Source organism: Chiloscyllium plagiosum, chromosome 13 (genome assembly GCF_004010195.1).
Source record: "Chiloscyllium plagiosum isolate BGI_BamShark_2017 chromosome 13, ASM401019v2, whole genome shotgun sequence".
NCBI lineage: Eukaryota > Metazoa > Chordata > Chondrichthyes > Orectolobiformes > Hemiscylliidae > Chiloscyllium > Chiloscyllium plagiosum.
The window spans coordinates 47,076,539-47,093,195 of NC_057722.1; the positions used below are offsets into that span (position 1 = coordinate 47,076,539).

The 16,657-nt window shown below is 43.8% G+C and overlaps 1 protein-coding gene across 1 annotated transcript in view; it reads right to left on the bottom strand.

Annotated features, from left to right (window-relative positions):
- Nucleotides 1-16,173, bottom strand: part of LOC122556383 (erythropoietin-like) — a 26,132-nt gene extending 9,959 nt beyond the window's left edge. Inside the window, exons 1-4 of the mRNA XM_043703017.1 lie at nt 16,052-16,173; nt 15,426-15,553; nt 5,969-6,049; nt 2,499-2,663 (exon numbers count right to left, since the gene is read on the bottom strand). Of these exons, the coding sequence (XP_043558952.1) occupies nt 2,499-2,663; nt 5,969-6,049; nt 15,426-15,506 (327 nt within the window). The 5' untranslated portion in view covers nt 15,507-15,553; nt 16,052-16,173. The remainder of the gene's footprint in view (nt 1-2,498; nt 2,664-5,968; nt 6,050-15,425; nt 15,554-16,051) is intronic.
- Between the last annotated feature and the right edge of the window lie 484 nt (nt 16,174-16,657).

Below are 16,657 nucleotides of genomic sequence, written 5' to 3' on the forward strand. Positions count from 1 at the left end.
GAAATCAGGAGGGCAAAACGGGGACATGAGATAGCTTTGGCAAATAGAATTAAGGAGAATCCAAAGGGTCTTCACAAATATATTAAGGACAAATGGGTAACTCGGGAAAGAATAGGGCCCCTCAAAGATCTTGAAGAAGGGCTTATGCCCGAAACGTCGATTCTCCTGTTCCTTGGATGCTGCCTGACCTGCTGCGTTTTTCCAGCAACACATTTTCAGCTCTGATCTCCAGCATCTGCAGCCCTCACTTCCCCTCAAAGATCAGCGAGGCAGCCTTTGTGTGGAGGCACAGAAAATAGGGGAAATACTAAATGAATATTTTGCATCAGCATTTACTGTGGAAAAGGATTTGGAGGATATAGACTGTAGGGAAATAGATGGTGACATCTTGCAAAATGTCCAGATTACAGAGGAGGAAGTGCTAGATGTCTTGAAACGGTTAAAGGTGGATAAATCCCCAGGACCTGATCAGGTGTTCTTAGAACTCTGTGGGAAGCTAGAGAAGTGATTGCTGGGCCTCTTGCTGAGATATTTGTATCATTGATAGTCACAGGTGAGGTGCCGGAAGACTGGAGGTTGGCACACGTAGTGCCACTGTTTAAGAAGGGCGGTAAAGACAAGCCAGGGAACTATAGACCGGTGAGCCTGACCTCGGTGGTGGGCAAGTTGTTGGAGGGAATCCTGGGGGACAGGATGTACATATATTTGGGAAGACAAGGACTGGTTAGGGATAGTCAACATGGCTTTGTGCATGGGAAATCATGTCTCACAAACTTGATTGAGTTTTTTGAAGAAGTAACAAAGAAGATTAATGAGGGCAGAGCAGTAGATGTGATCTACATGGACTTCAGTAAGGCGTTCAACAAGGTTCCCCATGGGAGACTGATTACTAAGGTTAGATCTCATGGAATACATGGGAGAACTAGCCATTTGGATACAGAATTGGCTCAAAGGTAGAAGACAGAGGGTGGTGGTGGAGGGTTTTTTTCAGACTGGAGGCCTGTGACCAGTGGAGTGCCACAAGGATTGGTGCTGGGTCCTCTACTTTTTGTCATTTACATAAATGATTTGGATGCAAGCAGAAGAGGTACAGTTAGTAAGTGTGCAGATGACACCAAAGGTAGAGGTGTAGTGGACAGTGAAGATGGTTACCTCAGATTACAATGGGATCTGGACCATATGGGCAAATGGGCTGAGAAATGGCAGATGGAGTTTAATTCAGATAAATGTGAGGTGCTGCATTTTGGGAAAGCAAATCTTAGCAGGACTTATACAATTAATGGTAAGGTCCTAGGCTGTGTTGCTGAACAAAGAGACCTTGGAGTGCAGGTTCATAGCTCCTTGAAAGTGGAGTCGCTGGTAGATAGGATAGTGAAAAAGGCATTTGGTATGCTTTCCTTTATAGTTAGAGTATTGAGTACAGGGGTTTGGAGGTCATGTTGCAGCTGTACAGGACATTGGTTAGGCCACTGTTGGAATATTGCATGCAATTCTGGTCTTCTTCCTACCAGAAAGATGCTGTGAAACTTGAAAAAAGATATAAAAGAGACCTAAGGGGCAACCTTTTCACGCAGAGGGTGGTACGTGAATGGAATGAGCTGCCAGAGGATATGGTGGAGGCTGGTACAATTGCAACATTTAAGAGGCATTTGGATGGATATATGAATAGGAAGGGTTTGGAGGGATATGGGCCGGGTGCTGGCAGGTGGGACTAGATTGGGTTGGGATATCTGGTCGGCATGGACAGGTTGGACCAAAGGGTCTGTTTCAATGCTGTATATCTCTGTGACTCTATGACTCTAGCAGAGGCGAATAGGTTGGTTATTGCAGAGACCAAATATTTTCTTTCCTACTCAGTATTATTTCAGGGATATTGGGACCCTGACTGACTGACTAAGTGGGAGGCAGTGCTCTTATCAAAAGCTATGTATTTGTGCAGAAATGGTGATTGGTGATGGGATGCCAGCCTCTGAAGAGTTATTTCAGGGAGTGGGTGCAAGTGTGCAAAGGTGGGGCTGAGACAACCTGTTATTTAGCAAACCACCCGGGATGCAGCCCCAGAAAATCAAGGTGGGCCATTTTCCCAGCCTGTCCCAGCACTTAGCAGATCTTGCAGCAACCTCTGATCTATGCCTGGTATTGATGGTCCCAATTTCACTCTTTAACACTTCCACCCAGGTAAGAAGATGCTGCCATTTTGGAGTACTATTTCGCAAGGCGTTGTATAACCTGATTCATTTTTCTTCCACATAACCAACATTGTGCAGCCTGTATTGCCATGTTGACTCAGGTAACCAAATTCAGTCAGGAACCTATCAATCTCGAGGCTGTATGCCTTAGCTACTGATTGCTCTGTGGAAGAAAGACCATTAGTGAAGCTCATGTAGCCTGATTTTTGACTCAAGTACATATTGTAAGACCATAAGCAGATAGCTTATAAGTTGCCAATAAGTTCCACATTACATTGGAAGTGGCTAATTTCTTACTTAAGTACTTACCGGCACATTCATCAGTTGTAGGAGGTGAATAAAGGTCCTAGTATTCCTGTAAATCTTATCTAAGAGAGGCACTGTGGAATTATTAGTGATAAAATGTTTTGCTGTCTGTGTTGCATTAGAAAGCATAATAAGGCCTGCCTTAATTTCTTCGTTTTTCACACGTTTCTGCAAAACAAAATGAGGATAGAAATCAATGTTTCAGTCACTGCGTGGGCTGGAATTTTTAAGTTAGATTGGGTCAGACCAGAAATGGGTTTTGGTGGCCTTCAAGGTCGCATTGCCAGTCACTGTGCTGGTGAACTGACATGGTTCTAACCTGGAGCTGTTTTGAAAAAGGCCAGGTTGAGAACTAGATAGATACCCCATTAGGCTAGTAAATTGGTTCATTTGGACCATTTTGCTGCGCTGGTTGGAATTTAAGTTTTTAGGCAAGCTTCATTCTGCAGCCAAAACCTCCCAGCCTGAGGAGTGGGGCTCACTCTTCATTCTGAGAGAATTCTCTGCATCCTCCAACGCCATTGAGCCATTCCTGCAACATCAAGCCTTCAAGTGGAGATACTTTCCACTGACAGCTTGTCAGATGTGGTCTTTTCTTTAAATTATTATTATTAACTAGTCTGCATGAACAGTTACCACCTTGAGGTATTCTCTCCAACTCTCAGTGTAGGAATTGGTAGCTCCCACCTGAGCCAGTAGACCGCTGATATGTCATTGCTGGGTAGCCTCCCCAGTGGTCCTCCAGCTTCATGAGGTCAGACAACCATCCCTGATTGGGCAGCAAGTGTGACCTTTACCAATTAATTGACTTATCCTGCAAACATTGTGATGTGACGACTAATCATGACATGGTGGAGAATCAGGACCTGAATTTGGACCAGACCCCCAATCAGAAAATCCAGTCTCAGGTCTCAGGTTAACTTTACAGTTTATAGGTACACAGTGTGATTACCTTGGCCCATCAATACATGATGTTCTATTTACAAGTTAGTTTGAGCTAGTTTGGCAGTGGTCAGGCTGTCATTAAATGCTCTGAAAGTGCATAACTGTGGGTTAATTGCACTGTTGATTCCAGATTTGTGTTCCTATGAAAGGCTGTACTTTGTGATATTACATTTTGCAAAGATGTCCTAAAATTTAAACATGACCGCAATTGTAAGCTCTACAGTACAGCATCTAGTTTCTTTGCTATGGTAGTGTAAGGTTCATACTTAATTCACCTGTAATTAATTCTCTCTTTAAAAAAAATGTGGATTTGCCAGTTGGACCCAAGAAGAGTCACATTCAAGAGCATCTTGAATGTAGTGTAATATTCTGAAACAATTCATTGCTTGTTTTTCCCACATCAATCATTTTAGGTGCAACATTTATTTGCAACATGTATTTGGTGATACAGTCAAAGTTATTTGTGAACTGAAAATGCATTTTGTTTTGAGGAACTGAATAAGAATATTTTTTGTGTGATGTACAAACTGAAATGTTGAAAAAAATTGTTTATGCCCTGTACATCTACAATGTTAACTTTTAAATTTCGAATTACGTTTTGCCAGGAATGCTAGTGTTGCATTCAGTATTCCTTTAAAGGCCCAGTACTAATTAAACAAGTTATTACCATTCCTGGGGAATGATAGCAATATGATAACATTACTACACTAGTATTCTAGTAGTCCAGAGTAATGTTCTCGAGACCCCAAGTTCAAATCCCACATGGCAAAATACTTGTCTCATTAATAATCATTAAACTGCTGGATTTTTGAATCCACCTGGTTCACTAATGCCCTTATGGGGTAAACTTTGCAATCAATACATATTTGACTCCAGATGCACAGCAATGTAGTTGAGTCTTAGGCTAGTAAGTGTTTAGTTGCATCTAATCATCACAGAGAACTGAGAGACAAACAAGACCGGATGGACTAAAATTGAACCCAGTGGGAATCAGCAGATAAACCATTGGTTGAAGTCCTACTATCACAAAGGAAGCCAACCATCTGATACCTTGGCTGACTGAGATTCCTTTGGATAGCGTCTTTAGCTCATGCATCTTCAGTTGCTTCATTAATGGTCTTGGATGTTCAATATCACCCACAACTCTTCAAATATTTAACATATTTTTATTCACTTGTGGGATGTCTGCATCGTGGCTCGGCCTGCGTTTATTGTTTGCCTCTAGTTGCCCTTGAGAAGGTGGTGGTGAGCTGCCTTCTTCAACCGCTGCAGTCCATGTATGCCCTTGGGGAGGGAATTCCAGGATTTTGACCCAGCAACACTGAAGGAACAGTAATATGCTTCCAAGTCAGGATGGTGAGTGACTTGGAAGGGAACCTGCATGTATCTGCTGCCCATGTCCTTCTGGATGGTGGTGGTCATGGGTTTGGTCTAATGATCTGTCTAATGATCTGTCTAATGATCTGTCTAATGATCTTTGGTGAATTGTTGCAATGCATTTTGCAGATAGTACATACTGCTTCTACATAATATCAGTGGTGGAGAGAGTGAATGTTTGTGGATATGGTGCCAATCAAGTTGGATGCTTTGTTCTGGATGGTGTCAAGTTTCTTGAGTGTTGTTGCAGCTGTACTTATCCAGTAATCTTTGTCCACACGTAGCAAGACCTGGGCAACATTCAGATTTGGGCTAATAAATGGCAAGTGATATATATTCCACATACGCTTTGAAACTATAACATCCCTCACAAGACTGAACTTTACGATCTTTCCTTGACATTCAACAGCTTTACAATTGCTATATAACATTAATATCAACAACCTACCATCATTATCCACAGGGTTACCATTGATCAGAAACCAAACTGGAAAAGCTATGTAACAATTGTGGTAACAAGGATAAGTCAAGAGACTGGAGATTCTGAGGCATGCAATATACCTTCTGATTCCTAAAAGCCTGTCCACCAGCTAACAGACACAAGTCAGGAGGAGGATGGAATACTCTCCACCTGCCTGGATAGGTGCAACTCCAAAATAACTCAATAAACTTGACATCTTTTAGGACAGTCCTCTTGACTGATTTTACATCCACTGGCTTAAACATTCACACTCCCCCATTGAACACCAATGCATAGCAACAGTACTAATTACTTATCAATATTATGCACTGCAGCCACTCACCATGGCTGCTTTGACAACAGCTTCCAAACCCATGAGCTCTACCTCCTGGAAAAAGGAGAAAGGCAAGAATGCATGGAAACACTACCAGTAGCAAGTTCCCTCCAAGTCACTCGTTAACCTGTTTTGGAACAATATTTCCATTCTATCACTATTGCTGGATCAAAAACGGTCTCCTACACCCTCCCCAGTATCCTTTTCATGTTTCTAGATCACACAGGTTGTTCAAGATTGTAGCTCACCACTACCTTTACAACAGGAATTAGAAATGGGCAGTAAATACCGAATGTTCTAGTGATGCTCACATCCTGAGAACAAATTTAAAAGTACTTTAATTATTTGGGTACTTACACTTTTGGACCTCCATGTTCGTAGATTAAGACCAGTATTTGGAAGAGGAATTGCATTAGGAAATTGAAATATCCGGTTACACTGCATGGAAATACAAAATAGAAAAATCTATTGGAAACATTTTGGAGGGACAGTTGGAATAGCATGTGCTCAGCATGGAATTTTACCTCTGCCAGTGCAAATTTGTAAAATTGACTTTCCTATGTGAACATTTTTCATTTTACATTTTCTCCTCTTCTGTTCTCCCCCAATGCATATTGGCTCCCTGACTCGAGAATGGTTCAAATAATCTTCCATTGGTATTCCACTCATATCATAACAATAAAAATAGCCCCCTCCCCCACACGTTTGAGTGTGCCCCTCATGTTTGTGGACAGACAGATGATGAAGATTCAAACATTTGGATGCTGTGCTAACAAGATAGACATGACTCCATGCCACTTCAATAACTATCCCACATGTTCCTTTGTCAGAGTTTCAGCAGAGGCTCTTAATAATGAAAGAGCTTCTGCTGAAACTCTGTGGGAAAAGCCCCAGCTCCCTCAACCTTTCTTCATAAACCATGCCCTCCAGTCCAGGCAGCACCCTGATACACCTCCTCTGCACCCTCTCTGAAGCTTCCACATCCTTCCTATAATGAGGTGACCAGACCTGAACACAATATTTGAAATGTGCTCTAACCAGGGCTTTACAGAGCTGCAGCATAATCTTGTGGCTCTAAAATTCAATCCCCTTGCTAATGAAAGCCAATACACCATATGCCTTCCTAACAACCCTATCTACCTGGGTGGTAAATTTGAGGGATCTATGAATGTGGACTCCAAGACTTCTCTGTTCCTCCACACTGCCAAGAATCCTGCCTTTAACCCTGTAATCTGCTTTCAAATTTGACCTTCCAAAATGAATCACTTCACACTTTTCCAGCCTGAACTCCATCTGCCATTTCTGAGCCCAGCATCCTGTAAATATCCCATTGCAATCTACAATTGTCATCGGGAAAATTACTGACCCACCCTTCCATTTCCTTATCCAAGTCATTTATAAGAATCACAAAGAGCAGAGATCCCAGAACCTCTGTGGAATCCCTGTGGAATGCCACTGGTCACAGAGCTCCAGGCTGAATACTTTCCATCAGGAATGAGACTTGTGGGTGGGGGGGTTGCTGAGAGATAAATGGGAGGGGAATGGGACTGTGATAGGTTGATGAAGGTGGGGGTGGGACTGATAGGTTGGAGGGTGGAGCGGATGGGTGGGAAGGAAGATGGACAGGTAGGACCAGTCAAGGGGGCTATGCTGAGTTGGAGGCTTGGGACTGGGATAAGGTTGGGGGAAGGGAAATGAGAAACCTGGTGAAATCCACATTGATCCTGTGTGGTTGCAGAGTCCCAAAGTGGAAGATATGGCATTCTTCCTCCAGATGTCGAGTGGTAAGGATTTGGCAATGGAGGAGGCCCAGGAGCTGTATGTGATTGCTAGAGTGGGAGGGGGAGTTAAAGTGTTCAGCCACGGGGCAGTGGGGTTGATTGGTGCTGGTGTCCCGGAGATGTTCTCTGAAATGATTCACAAGTTGGCGTCCTGTGTCCCCGATGTGGAGGAGACCACATCGGGTGCAATGGATACAGTAGATGACTTGCGTGGAAGTACAGGTAAATTGCTGTTGGATGTGGAAAGATTGTTTGGGGCCTTGGACAGAGGTGAGGCAGGGAGGTGTGGGCGCAGGTTTTGCACTTCCTGCGGTGGCAGAGGAAAATACCGGGGGTGGGGATGTGGATCCGACAAGGAAGTCGTGGAGGAAATGGTCTCTCCGAAATGCTGATAGGGGTGGGGAGGGAAATATATCCCTAGTGATAGGGTCTGTTTGCAGGTGGAATATAATGCGATGTATCCGGAGGTTGGTGGGGTGCAAGTTAAGGATGAGGGAGGGAAGGGTTCTGTCCTTGTTGTGATTGGAGGGGTGGGGTTCAATGGCAGAGGTGGGGAAGTGGAGGAGATGCACTGGAGGGCATCGTTGACCAGGTGGGAGGGGAAATTGCAGTCTTTGAAGAAGGAGGCCATCTGGGATGTTCTATAGTGGAATTGGTCATCCTGGGAACATATGCAGTGGAGGTGGAGGAATTGGGAATAAGGGATGGCATGTTTCCAGGAGACAGGGTGGGAGGATGTGTCGTCCAGGTAGCTGTGGGAATCGGTGGGTTTGTTGTAAATGTCGGTGTTTGGCCCATCACTGGAGAGGAAAATGGAGAGGTCCAGGAATGGGAGGGAAGTGTCTGAGATGGTCCAGGTAAATTTGAGGTCAGGGTGGAAGGTGTTTGTGAAATTGATGAACTTTTCAACCTCCTCGTGGCTATACAGTCATTGATGTAGCAGAGGAACAGGTGGGGGTTGGTGACTGTGTGGCTGCGGAAGATGGACTCTTCCACGTGCTCAACAGAGGCAGACATAGCTGGGGCTCATGTGGATGCCCTTGGCTACCCCTTTGGTTTGGAGGAAGTGGGAGGTTTGGAAGGAAAAGTTGTTAAAGGTGAGGACCAGTTCAGCCAGGTGGATGAGGGTATCGGTGGAAGGATACTGGTTGGATGGCATGTGAGGAAGAAATGGAAGGCTTGGAGGCGTTCGTCATGGTGGATAGATGTGTAGAGGAACTGGATGACCATGGTGAAGATGAGGCGTTGGGGGCCGGGGAAACGAAAGTTTGGAGGAGTTAAAAGGCGTGGGTAATGTCCCGAATGTAGGTGGGGAGTTCCTGGACTAAGGGGGACAGGACGGTGTTAAGGTATACAGAGATGAGTTCATGGGACAGGAGCAGGTTGAGACAATGGGTCGACTGGGGCAGTCAGGTTTGTTAATCTTAGGGAGGAGGTAGAATCAGGCGGTGCGGGGTTCTCTGACTATAAGATTGGAGACTGTGGATGGGAGATCCCCAGAGGTGATGAGGTTGTGGATGGTCTGAGAAATGATGGCTTGGTGATGGGAGGTGACATCTTGGTGAGGGGTCAGTAGGAGGAGGTATCTGTGAGTTGGCACCTGGCTTCAGCGGTGTAGAGGTTGTTGCACTGAACTACCACAGTGCCCCCCCCCGCCCCTTATCTGCAGGTTTGATGCTGATGTTGAGGTTGGAGCGGAGGGAGTGGAGGGCTGAGTGTTGTGAAGGTGAGAGGATGGAGAGGGCGAGGGGTGTGGACAGGTTTAGGTGGTCAATGTCATGGTGACAGTTGAAAATAAAGAGATCAAGGGTGGGTAACAGATCAGCACAGAGTGTCCAGGTGGTTGGGGTGTGTTGGAGGCAGGAGAAGAGGTCCTCGGAAGATGGGCCGAAGTCTTGATAGAAAAAATGGTCCTGGAGGCAGGGGCGGCAGAAGGAATGTTCAATGTTGCAATGTTACCGATGTGTACTACAACCTCTGGCTGCTCCCCCTCCCCCTTAAGAATCCTGTAAGCTAAATCTGAGACATCCCTGATCCTGACACCTAGGAGGCAACATACCATCTGGGAGTCTCGTTCATGACCACAGAATCTCTTGTCTGTTCCTCTAACCATGAAATCTCCTATCACTATCGCTCTCGTATTCACCCCCTTTCCTTTTGAGCCTTAGAGCCTGGCTTAGAGCCAGAGACCTGGCGGCTATGACTTCCATGTGGTAGGTTGCTCCCCCCCAACCCCTAACAGCATCCAAAGTGGTATACTTGTTATTGACGGGAATGGCCACAGGTGATCCTTGTACTGTCTGCCTATCCCCTTTTCCTCTCCTGACGGTTATCCAACTACCTTTATTCTGTAACTTAGGTGTGACTACCTCCCTATAACTTCTCTCTATCACCCCCCTCAGCCTTCTGAATGATCCGAGGTGCATCCAGCTCCAGCTCCGTTCCCTCATGTGGTCTGTGAGGAGCTGGAGTTGGGTGCACTTCTCGCAGATGAAGTCAGCAGGGCCACTTGTGGTGACCCTCACCTCCCACATCCTGCAAGAGGATCACGCAACTGCCCTAGCTTCCATTCCCTCTGCTCTAAATTGTCAAAAGAGATAAAAAAAACTTACCAACTTCTTAATAGTTCTTTTTAATATATGAGGAGCAGAAGCATGTTTTTATTCTGAGAACAATAAAGTCTTTACCATGCTTGCCTGCACATTAATAAATAGCGGTGGCAAGTGGTTAGCACTACTGCCGCACAGCGCCAGAGACCCGGGTTCAATCCCCAACTCAGGCGACTGACTGTGTGGAGTTTGCACATTCTCCCCGTGTCTGCGTGGGTGCTTCGGCGGGTCGGTGTGGACTTGTTGGGCCGAAGGGCCTGTTTCCACACTGTAAGTAATCTAATCTAGCTATTTCCAAGCTCCATTTGTACTTTTAATGCTGCAGGTTCTTTATGGTTTCCACTCGGGGACAATCCCAAATCAACCCATATGCAGAAGACATTAATTCAGCTGCATAACATCTGAGATCCTAAGTTTAGTTTTTCAGTTAAAATCTGAAGGTGATTTATTTCAGATGGTTCCACTAGCTTGGTGTGAGTTTCTTGAATCCTGCTTCGGATAGCTCTGAGGGGAACATATGGGTTTTTTTTCCATTCTAAGGTATAGTGGGATTAAGTCATTCCCATGTTTGCATTGTGAGCTGAAATCCTACAGTCTAACAAATTTGCTGAAAATATGCAGCACAAGTACTGCTGTGCTGTAACACAAGTTTGAAAATTGTGGTTGAAATTGTGTTAAAGATCTTCATTGTTTAGACATGTTATGGCACACCTTTAGTGCAGGTGGCATTTCAATCAAGTCCTCCTGGTTGAGAGATGGGCTCACTACTATTTACCATAAGAAACTCGGTTACTATTTGAATCAACCTATTTAGATATGCTCTACACACCTCTGGGGCAGCTCGGACTTCAACCTGGACCTTTTGGTTCAGAAGTACCACCACTGTGCTACACTAGGGCATGCTGCTAGAACAGGTGGGACTTAAACTAGGCCTTTAACTCAATGGTAAGGATACTATTATGGTATGACAAGAGACCATTGTTATTGTTTATGTACTTGTTACTTATACTATTTAAGTGAGAGCCAGTTAGCTCATTTGGCTGGATAATGAACAGTATGGGATTGATTTCTGTTCCAGCTCAGAGCAACTAGAGCCTTGCTTCCTTGCTCTGCCTCTGAAATTGAAAGGCAATGCCAAAACACCACTGACAAAACTGTCAAGAAAGTGGCTCAGAATGAAGCATCAGCAGATAATGAGCTGAGGAATTGTCTTTAGGCAGAGTAAATATGACTTACATATGTGTTGTTCAAGTTTGTTATTTATATGCTGTTACAGATGTGCCTTTTGGAATGTTTAGCCAAATTACTTTAGCATATTATTCCATGTACCAGCACCCTGATGAGAAGTCTTCTGATGCTTTCTGAAGGTTGCAAGCACAATGTGATTTTGTAACAGGAGAATATTAAGTCCTGCAGGCACTAATTTTCATAAAGTTTGTTGAATTTCCAGTCAATATTATACCAACCATTTGGCACAGTGCTACCAACTCAATACTGCTTATGACTCATTTTACTGGCAACACAGAATGAGTATCAGCTGATAAAACATCTGCTCTCTATTCAAAAGTTTAAAATTTCAAATAGTGAGGATTGATGCTCAGACTTCTAATCTTTAAAGTTAATGTTATAAATGATGTTCACTGACTTTGAAGTGAAGTGGAGCAGCACTCTCTCACAGGAACACACTTCACTTTGCGCCAATATTAAGTCAGACTCTGATTTTGAACTCTGGTTGTGTTTACACTTAATTGGAGCATAATTGGTGGAGAATGAAATTGCTACCCTAACGCCGCAGCAGTATGGTGAATGCATGTACAAAGTATTAAAATAATGGGTAAGTAGTAGTGAAATAGTTTGTTGGAGTTGTTTTATGGAATAATTGAGCTTCGATTTATGTTCATGATTCCTTATGTGTTCTGTAATTAATTTCAGATGTACCACTATTCTGAGTAGTAAGGCTGAACAGTGACAATTTTGCACAGAGGAAAATCATATATAGCCTTAGCTCAGCTGCTTTCATCCCCTGAAGCGGAGGTACCAGTGTTGGACTGAGGTGGACAAGGTGACCTGATGAAAGAGCAGCACTCTGAAAGTTTGTGATTTCAAATACATGTACACCTGTTGGACTATAACCTGGCACTGTTGTGATTTCTGACCTCACTCTCATTCTTGATACTGATTGGAGGAACTGTCTCCCTGTTGACTCCATATTGTGACTTGATTAGGCACTTAAGCAGAGGTGGGGATCTACATTGAATTTAATTCTAATCCTGGTTTCACTGCATGCTGGCATGCATGCAATTTGTAAAAATTTTCACTGGTAACAAACAGGAGTGTGACAGCTTGCTGATTTCTTTTCCTCCCTGGTTTGCGACACTGAATTTGAATGTCTGCACCTCTGCACTGGCAGTAACTAAGTAAATGTGAGGATCAGCGTCTCATTTTAGATCATAAAGACTTTTTCAGGCAACAAGTGCTAGTAACCATTTGCACCTACTTTAGGTTTTTTTTAAATGATCCCATTATCACCTTGCACCATTAGCCCTTTTTACCATTTAATCATTGCTCCGTTTCATCCCATCACAGACATTTGTTCCTCTCTGCTCCCTGTTCAATTTAGCTTTATATTTGCTTTAAAAATGTTAATTGATGCCATCTTCCTATCTTGATGAAAATCATCAATCTGAAACTTTAATTGTTTCTCTTCACATAAACTGAGGTCTTCTAGCATATTCTGTTTTTATTGGAATTTAGCTTATTTAGTTACTTTTGAAATGTAGCCACTATGGTAAAGAAAGACCAAGCACAAATTATTGTAAGTGCTGGAAATCTGAGTTAAATCAGAAAATACTGTATATACTGAACTAGTTTGGCAGCATCTGTGGAGAGAGAAATGTTTCAAATCAAGGACATTCTAACCTGAAATGTAAAGTTTCTTTTTCCAAAGATGTTGCCAGACCCTTGGCATTTCCACTATTGTATGGCTGCATTAATAATGTTCATAATCTCAGCATTTCATAAAGTACTTTAGAAATAAAGGACAAATAAGAATGCGGAATACAGGGTTAACGATAGGGTTCTTAGTAAGGTGGAGGAGCAGAGGGATCTTGTGGTCTATGTTCATAGATCTTTGAAAGTTGCCACTCAGGTGGATAGAACTTGTAAGAAGGCCTCTGGTGTATTAGCGTTCATTAGCAGAGGGATTGAATTCAAGAGTCATGAGGTGATGTTGCAGCTGTATAGGACCTTGGTAAGGCCACATTTGGAGTACTGTGTGCAGTTCTGGTTGCCTCACTTTAGGAAAGATGTGGAAGCTTTGGAGAGGGTGCAGAGGAGATTTACCAGGATGTTGCCTGGAATGGAGAATAGGTCGTACGAGGATAGGTTGAGAGTGCTAGGCCTTTTCTCATTGGAACCGAGAAGGATAAGGGATGACTTGATAGAGGTTTATGAGATGATCAGGGGAATAGATAGAGTAGCCAGTCAGAGACTTTTTCCCTGGGTACAACAGAGTGTTACAAGGGGACATAAATTTAAGGTGAAGGGTGGAAGGTATAGGGGGGATGTCAGGGGTAGGTTCTTTACTCAGAGAGTGGTGGGAGCATGGAATGCGCTGCCTGTGGGAGTGGCAGAGTCAGAATCATTGGCGACCTTTAAGCGGCAATTGGATAGGTACATGGATAGGTGCTTAAGCTGGGACAAATGTTCGGCACAACATCGTGGGCTGAAGGGCCTGTTCTGTGCTGTATTGTTCTATGTTCTATGTTCTAGAATAAATGGAGTACTTTTGAATTGCAATCACTGTCGTAATGTAGAGAAGATGGCAATCAGTAAGCTCCCATAAGCAACAATGTGATGATGACCAGACAACTTGTTTTAGGAATATTTAATTGAGGGATAAACATTGGCCAATAACTCCCTGTCACTTCTCTAAAGTAGCACAGTGGGTTGTTTTGCAAGCTGTTGAATGAGCAGACAGGGCCTCATGTTGGCGAAAGTGAGGACTCCGGATGCTGGAGATCAGAGTCAAGATTAGAGTGGTGCTGAAAAAGCACAGCAGGTGAGGCAGCATCAGAGGAGCAGGAAAATTGACGTTTCGGGCAAAAGCCCTTCATCAGGAATGAGCCTCATTTCTGATGAAGGGCTTTTGCCCAAAACATTGATTTTCCTGCTCCTCGGATGCTGCCTGACCTGCTGTGCTTTTCCAGCACCATTCTAATCTTGACTCAGTTTCATGTTTCATAGGAACAGATGAAGGAAGGTAGTTCCAACAGTGCAGCACTCCCTCTCTCCAGCACTGAGGAGTCAAGCTGAGATTTCTGTGTTGTTCTGGCTGAAGTGGGATTGCGCAATCTGCTACCTGGGAGGCCAGAATAGCAGCCAAATACAGCAAAGGAAGCTCCCAGTAATAGTGACCAGTTACAATGATGTTGGTTGAGGGATAAGTGGGAGTATTGAAAGGATTGAGGATCCCACGACTTTTCGGCCCAATACTGGGAGGTTCATCTCCAGGGAAACAAATATTTCGAAATCTGGAAAGATTTATTCAGATCAAGATATCAAAATCATAATGCAGGAAACATTTAAAGTGGAAATAGGAAACCCACTGGAACCAGCAATTATTGAGTTAATTGAATAAATATTGCTGAACTAGCAGATTTGCCTGGCTCAGTACTGACTGATGCTTTAGCGGACACATTTGACTAAACATTGAAATATGGCAAATTGGAGCAAGGAGGTCTCCCGTAAGGCGCCCGAGCAGATCAAATTCGGTAGAGATAGCTGTTTTGAAAGGGCTGGGTCACTCTGACCGGCCACACGAGTAGAAGCGATTTCCTTTGTTTCCCCCCTCGAGCACATCTTGAAATCACTGAAATCTGAGGACGTGTCCGATCCGACCACATATTTCACTACTTCCTTCACCTGGTTCGTATTTTACCAGCTGGCAGCTCCTAACATCTCATATACTTTACAGACACTAAAAATCATATTTATTTTGGCAATTACGTCTTAGCAAAGGAATGTGGAACCCCTGGGCACGTCCATCAATCTCATCGCTTCAGTTTATTTATCCGGACTTTCCTTTGTATAGATTCTGGAATCTCTGCTGTTCCGATAAAGGGGTCCCCAAGACTCCCCCGATCCTACTGCTGTCCGCAGCTCGCGTACAAACGGGTTGTCAGCCTAACCTCAACCACGAAATCTGACCCCGCAGCAAACAGTACAAGGACTCTACACAACATGTATTAAAAAGCTACTCTTCACTTTCCATCTTTCCTTTTTGACCCCAGTATCGCAGGGCGCAAGTTTGGCTGAGTTTCTGGCAGAATACGAAAGGGGGGCTCGAAACGTGGCGGCAACACAATTAAATCGTTGGAATTGTGCAGCGTCCCGCTCGGTACAGAAACTTGCGCGAATCCTTACCGGTGCTTTCAGGAGATCCTTCGCTTCTCTGATATATCTGTCCATTACACGGCTGTCACACAGAGGGCGTAGCGGTATCATCTTTGCGAGCCTGGTCTGGACAAGGCATACTATCAGGAGCAAAAGTTCTGCAAAGCAGTATACTCAGTTAGAAAAGGCAATTAGATGCCACGCAATTTGCACTTTTAAACTGTTAGCTATCCCCCACCCCCCCAAAAAAAATAATGCATTGATTCTTTACAATATCTCTACATAGCCAAAAGTGATGTGAACGATCTGAATTAAATCCATGTGCTTCCTCTACTTGAGATGACAACGCACACCATCCAAGTTATTAATTAGTAAAATCTAATTTTCGGAATGCTGGTAGTAACCTGAGCAAACAATGGAATGCGTCATGCCAATTGGTAAAACATTCTCCAGGTACTCACTATTTAAATCCATAAGCAGCGGGTTCTCCACTCTCCTTTCACATGCTTTGATCCCACATGTCCAAATCTGTTTTCCATTTATATAGAGAGGCAGAGAGATAGGAAGAATCCCAAATTTCGCAGGATTTTGTTTTAGTTTCGCGTTGACAATTGGAAAGGCGATTTTTTTTTTAAAAAACAAATCTTATCACTTACAATAAGTTGTTAGACTTCCGGTTATTAAATTGTTCTGCATATCTGAAACGGAGTAACATCTCAGCAGACTCTGTGATCTCACCAACGTTCCGCAACGTCAGGAGAAGAGCAGAGATGAAAGACGTTTCCCATTTATATGGTGCAAGTACATCCCGTAGTCGAACGGACAAAGTTCTTTATTTTACAGGCTGGAGCAGCTCTCTTCAGCAAACTGCAGTTCATTTCAGCTGTGCAGTGTGCTGCACGCCAATTTCCCCTGGATTTAATAGCACGGCAAAGCTCATTACAACATTTGTTCCGTACAATAACACATAGATTTAATATACTGGGGAATCTTGGACTGTATTAAAAGGATGTGGTATCCAAGGCGCTATATAGTGTGCTAACTGGGTTCTCCCAAAAGTACATCTGCAGCTAGTGATGTCTGTCTCACCCAGCCCTTTGCACAAATCACGGAAATTGCTGGAGAAACTTAGCAAGCCTGGCAGCAGCACCTGTGGAGAGAACGCAGACTAAAGGTCCAGTGACTCTTCTTCAGAACAGCGGTTTGTTGAGATAGTTAGGAACAGTCCACTTCGCCGCAGGTCATTAAGATTCCTGCTTGTC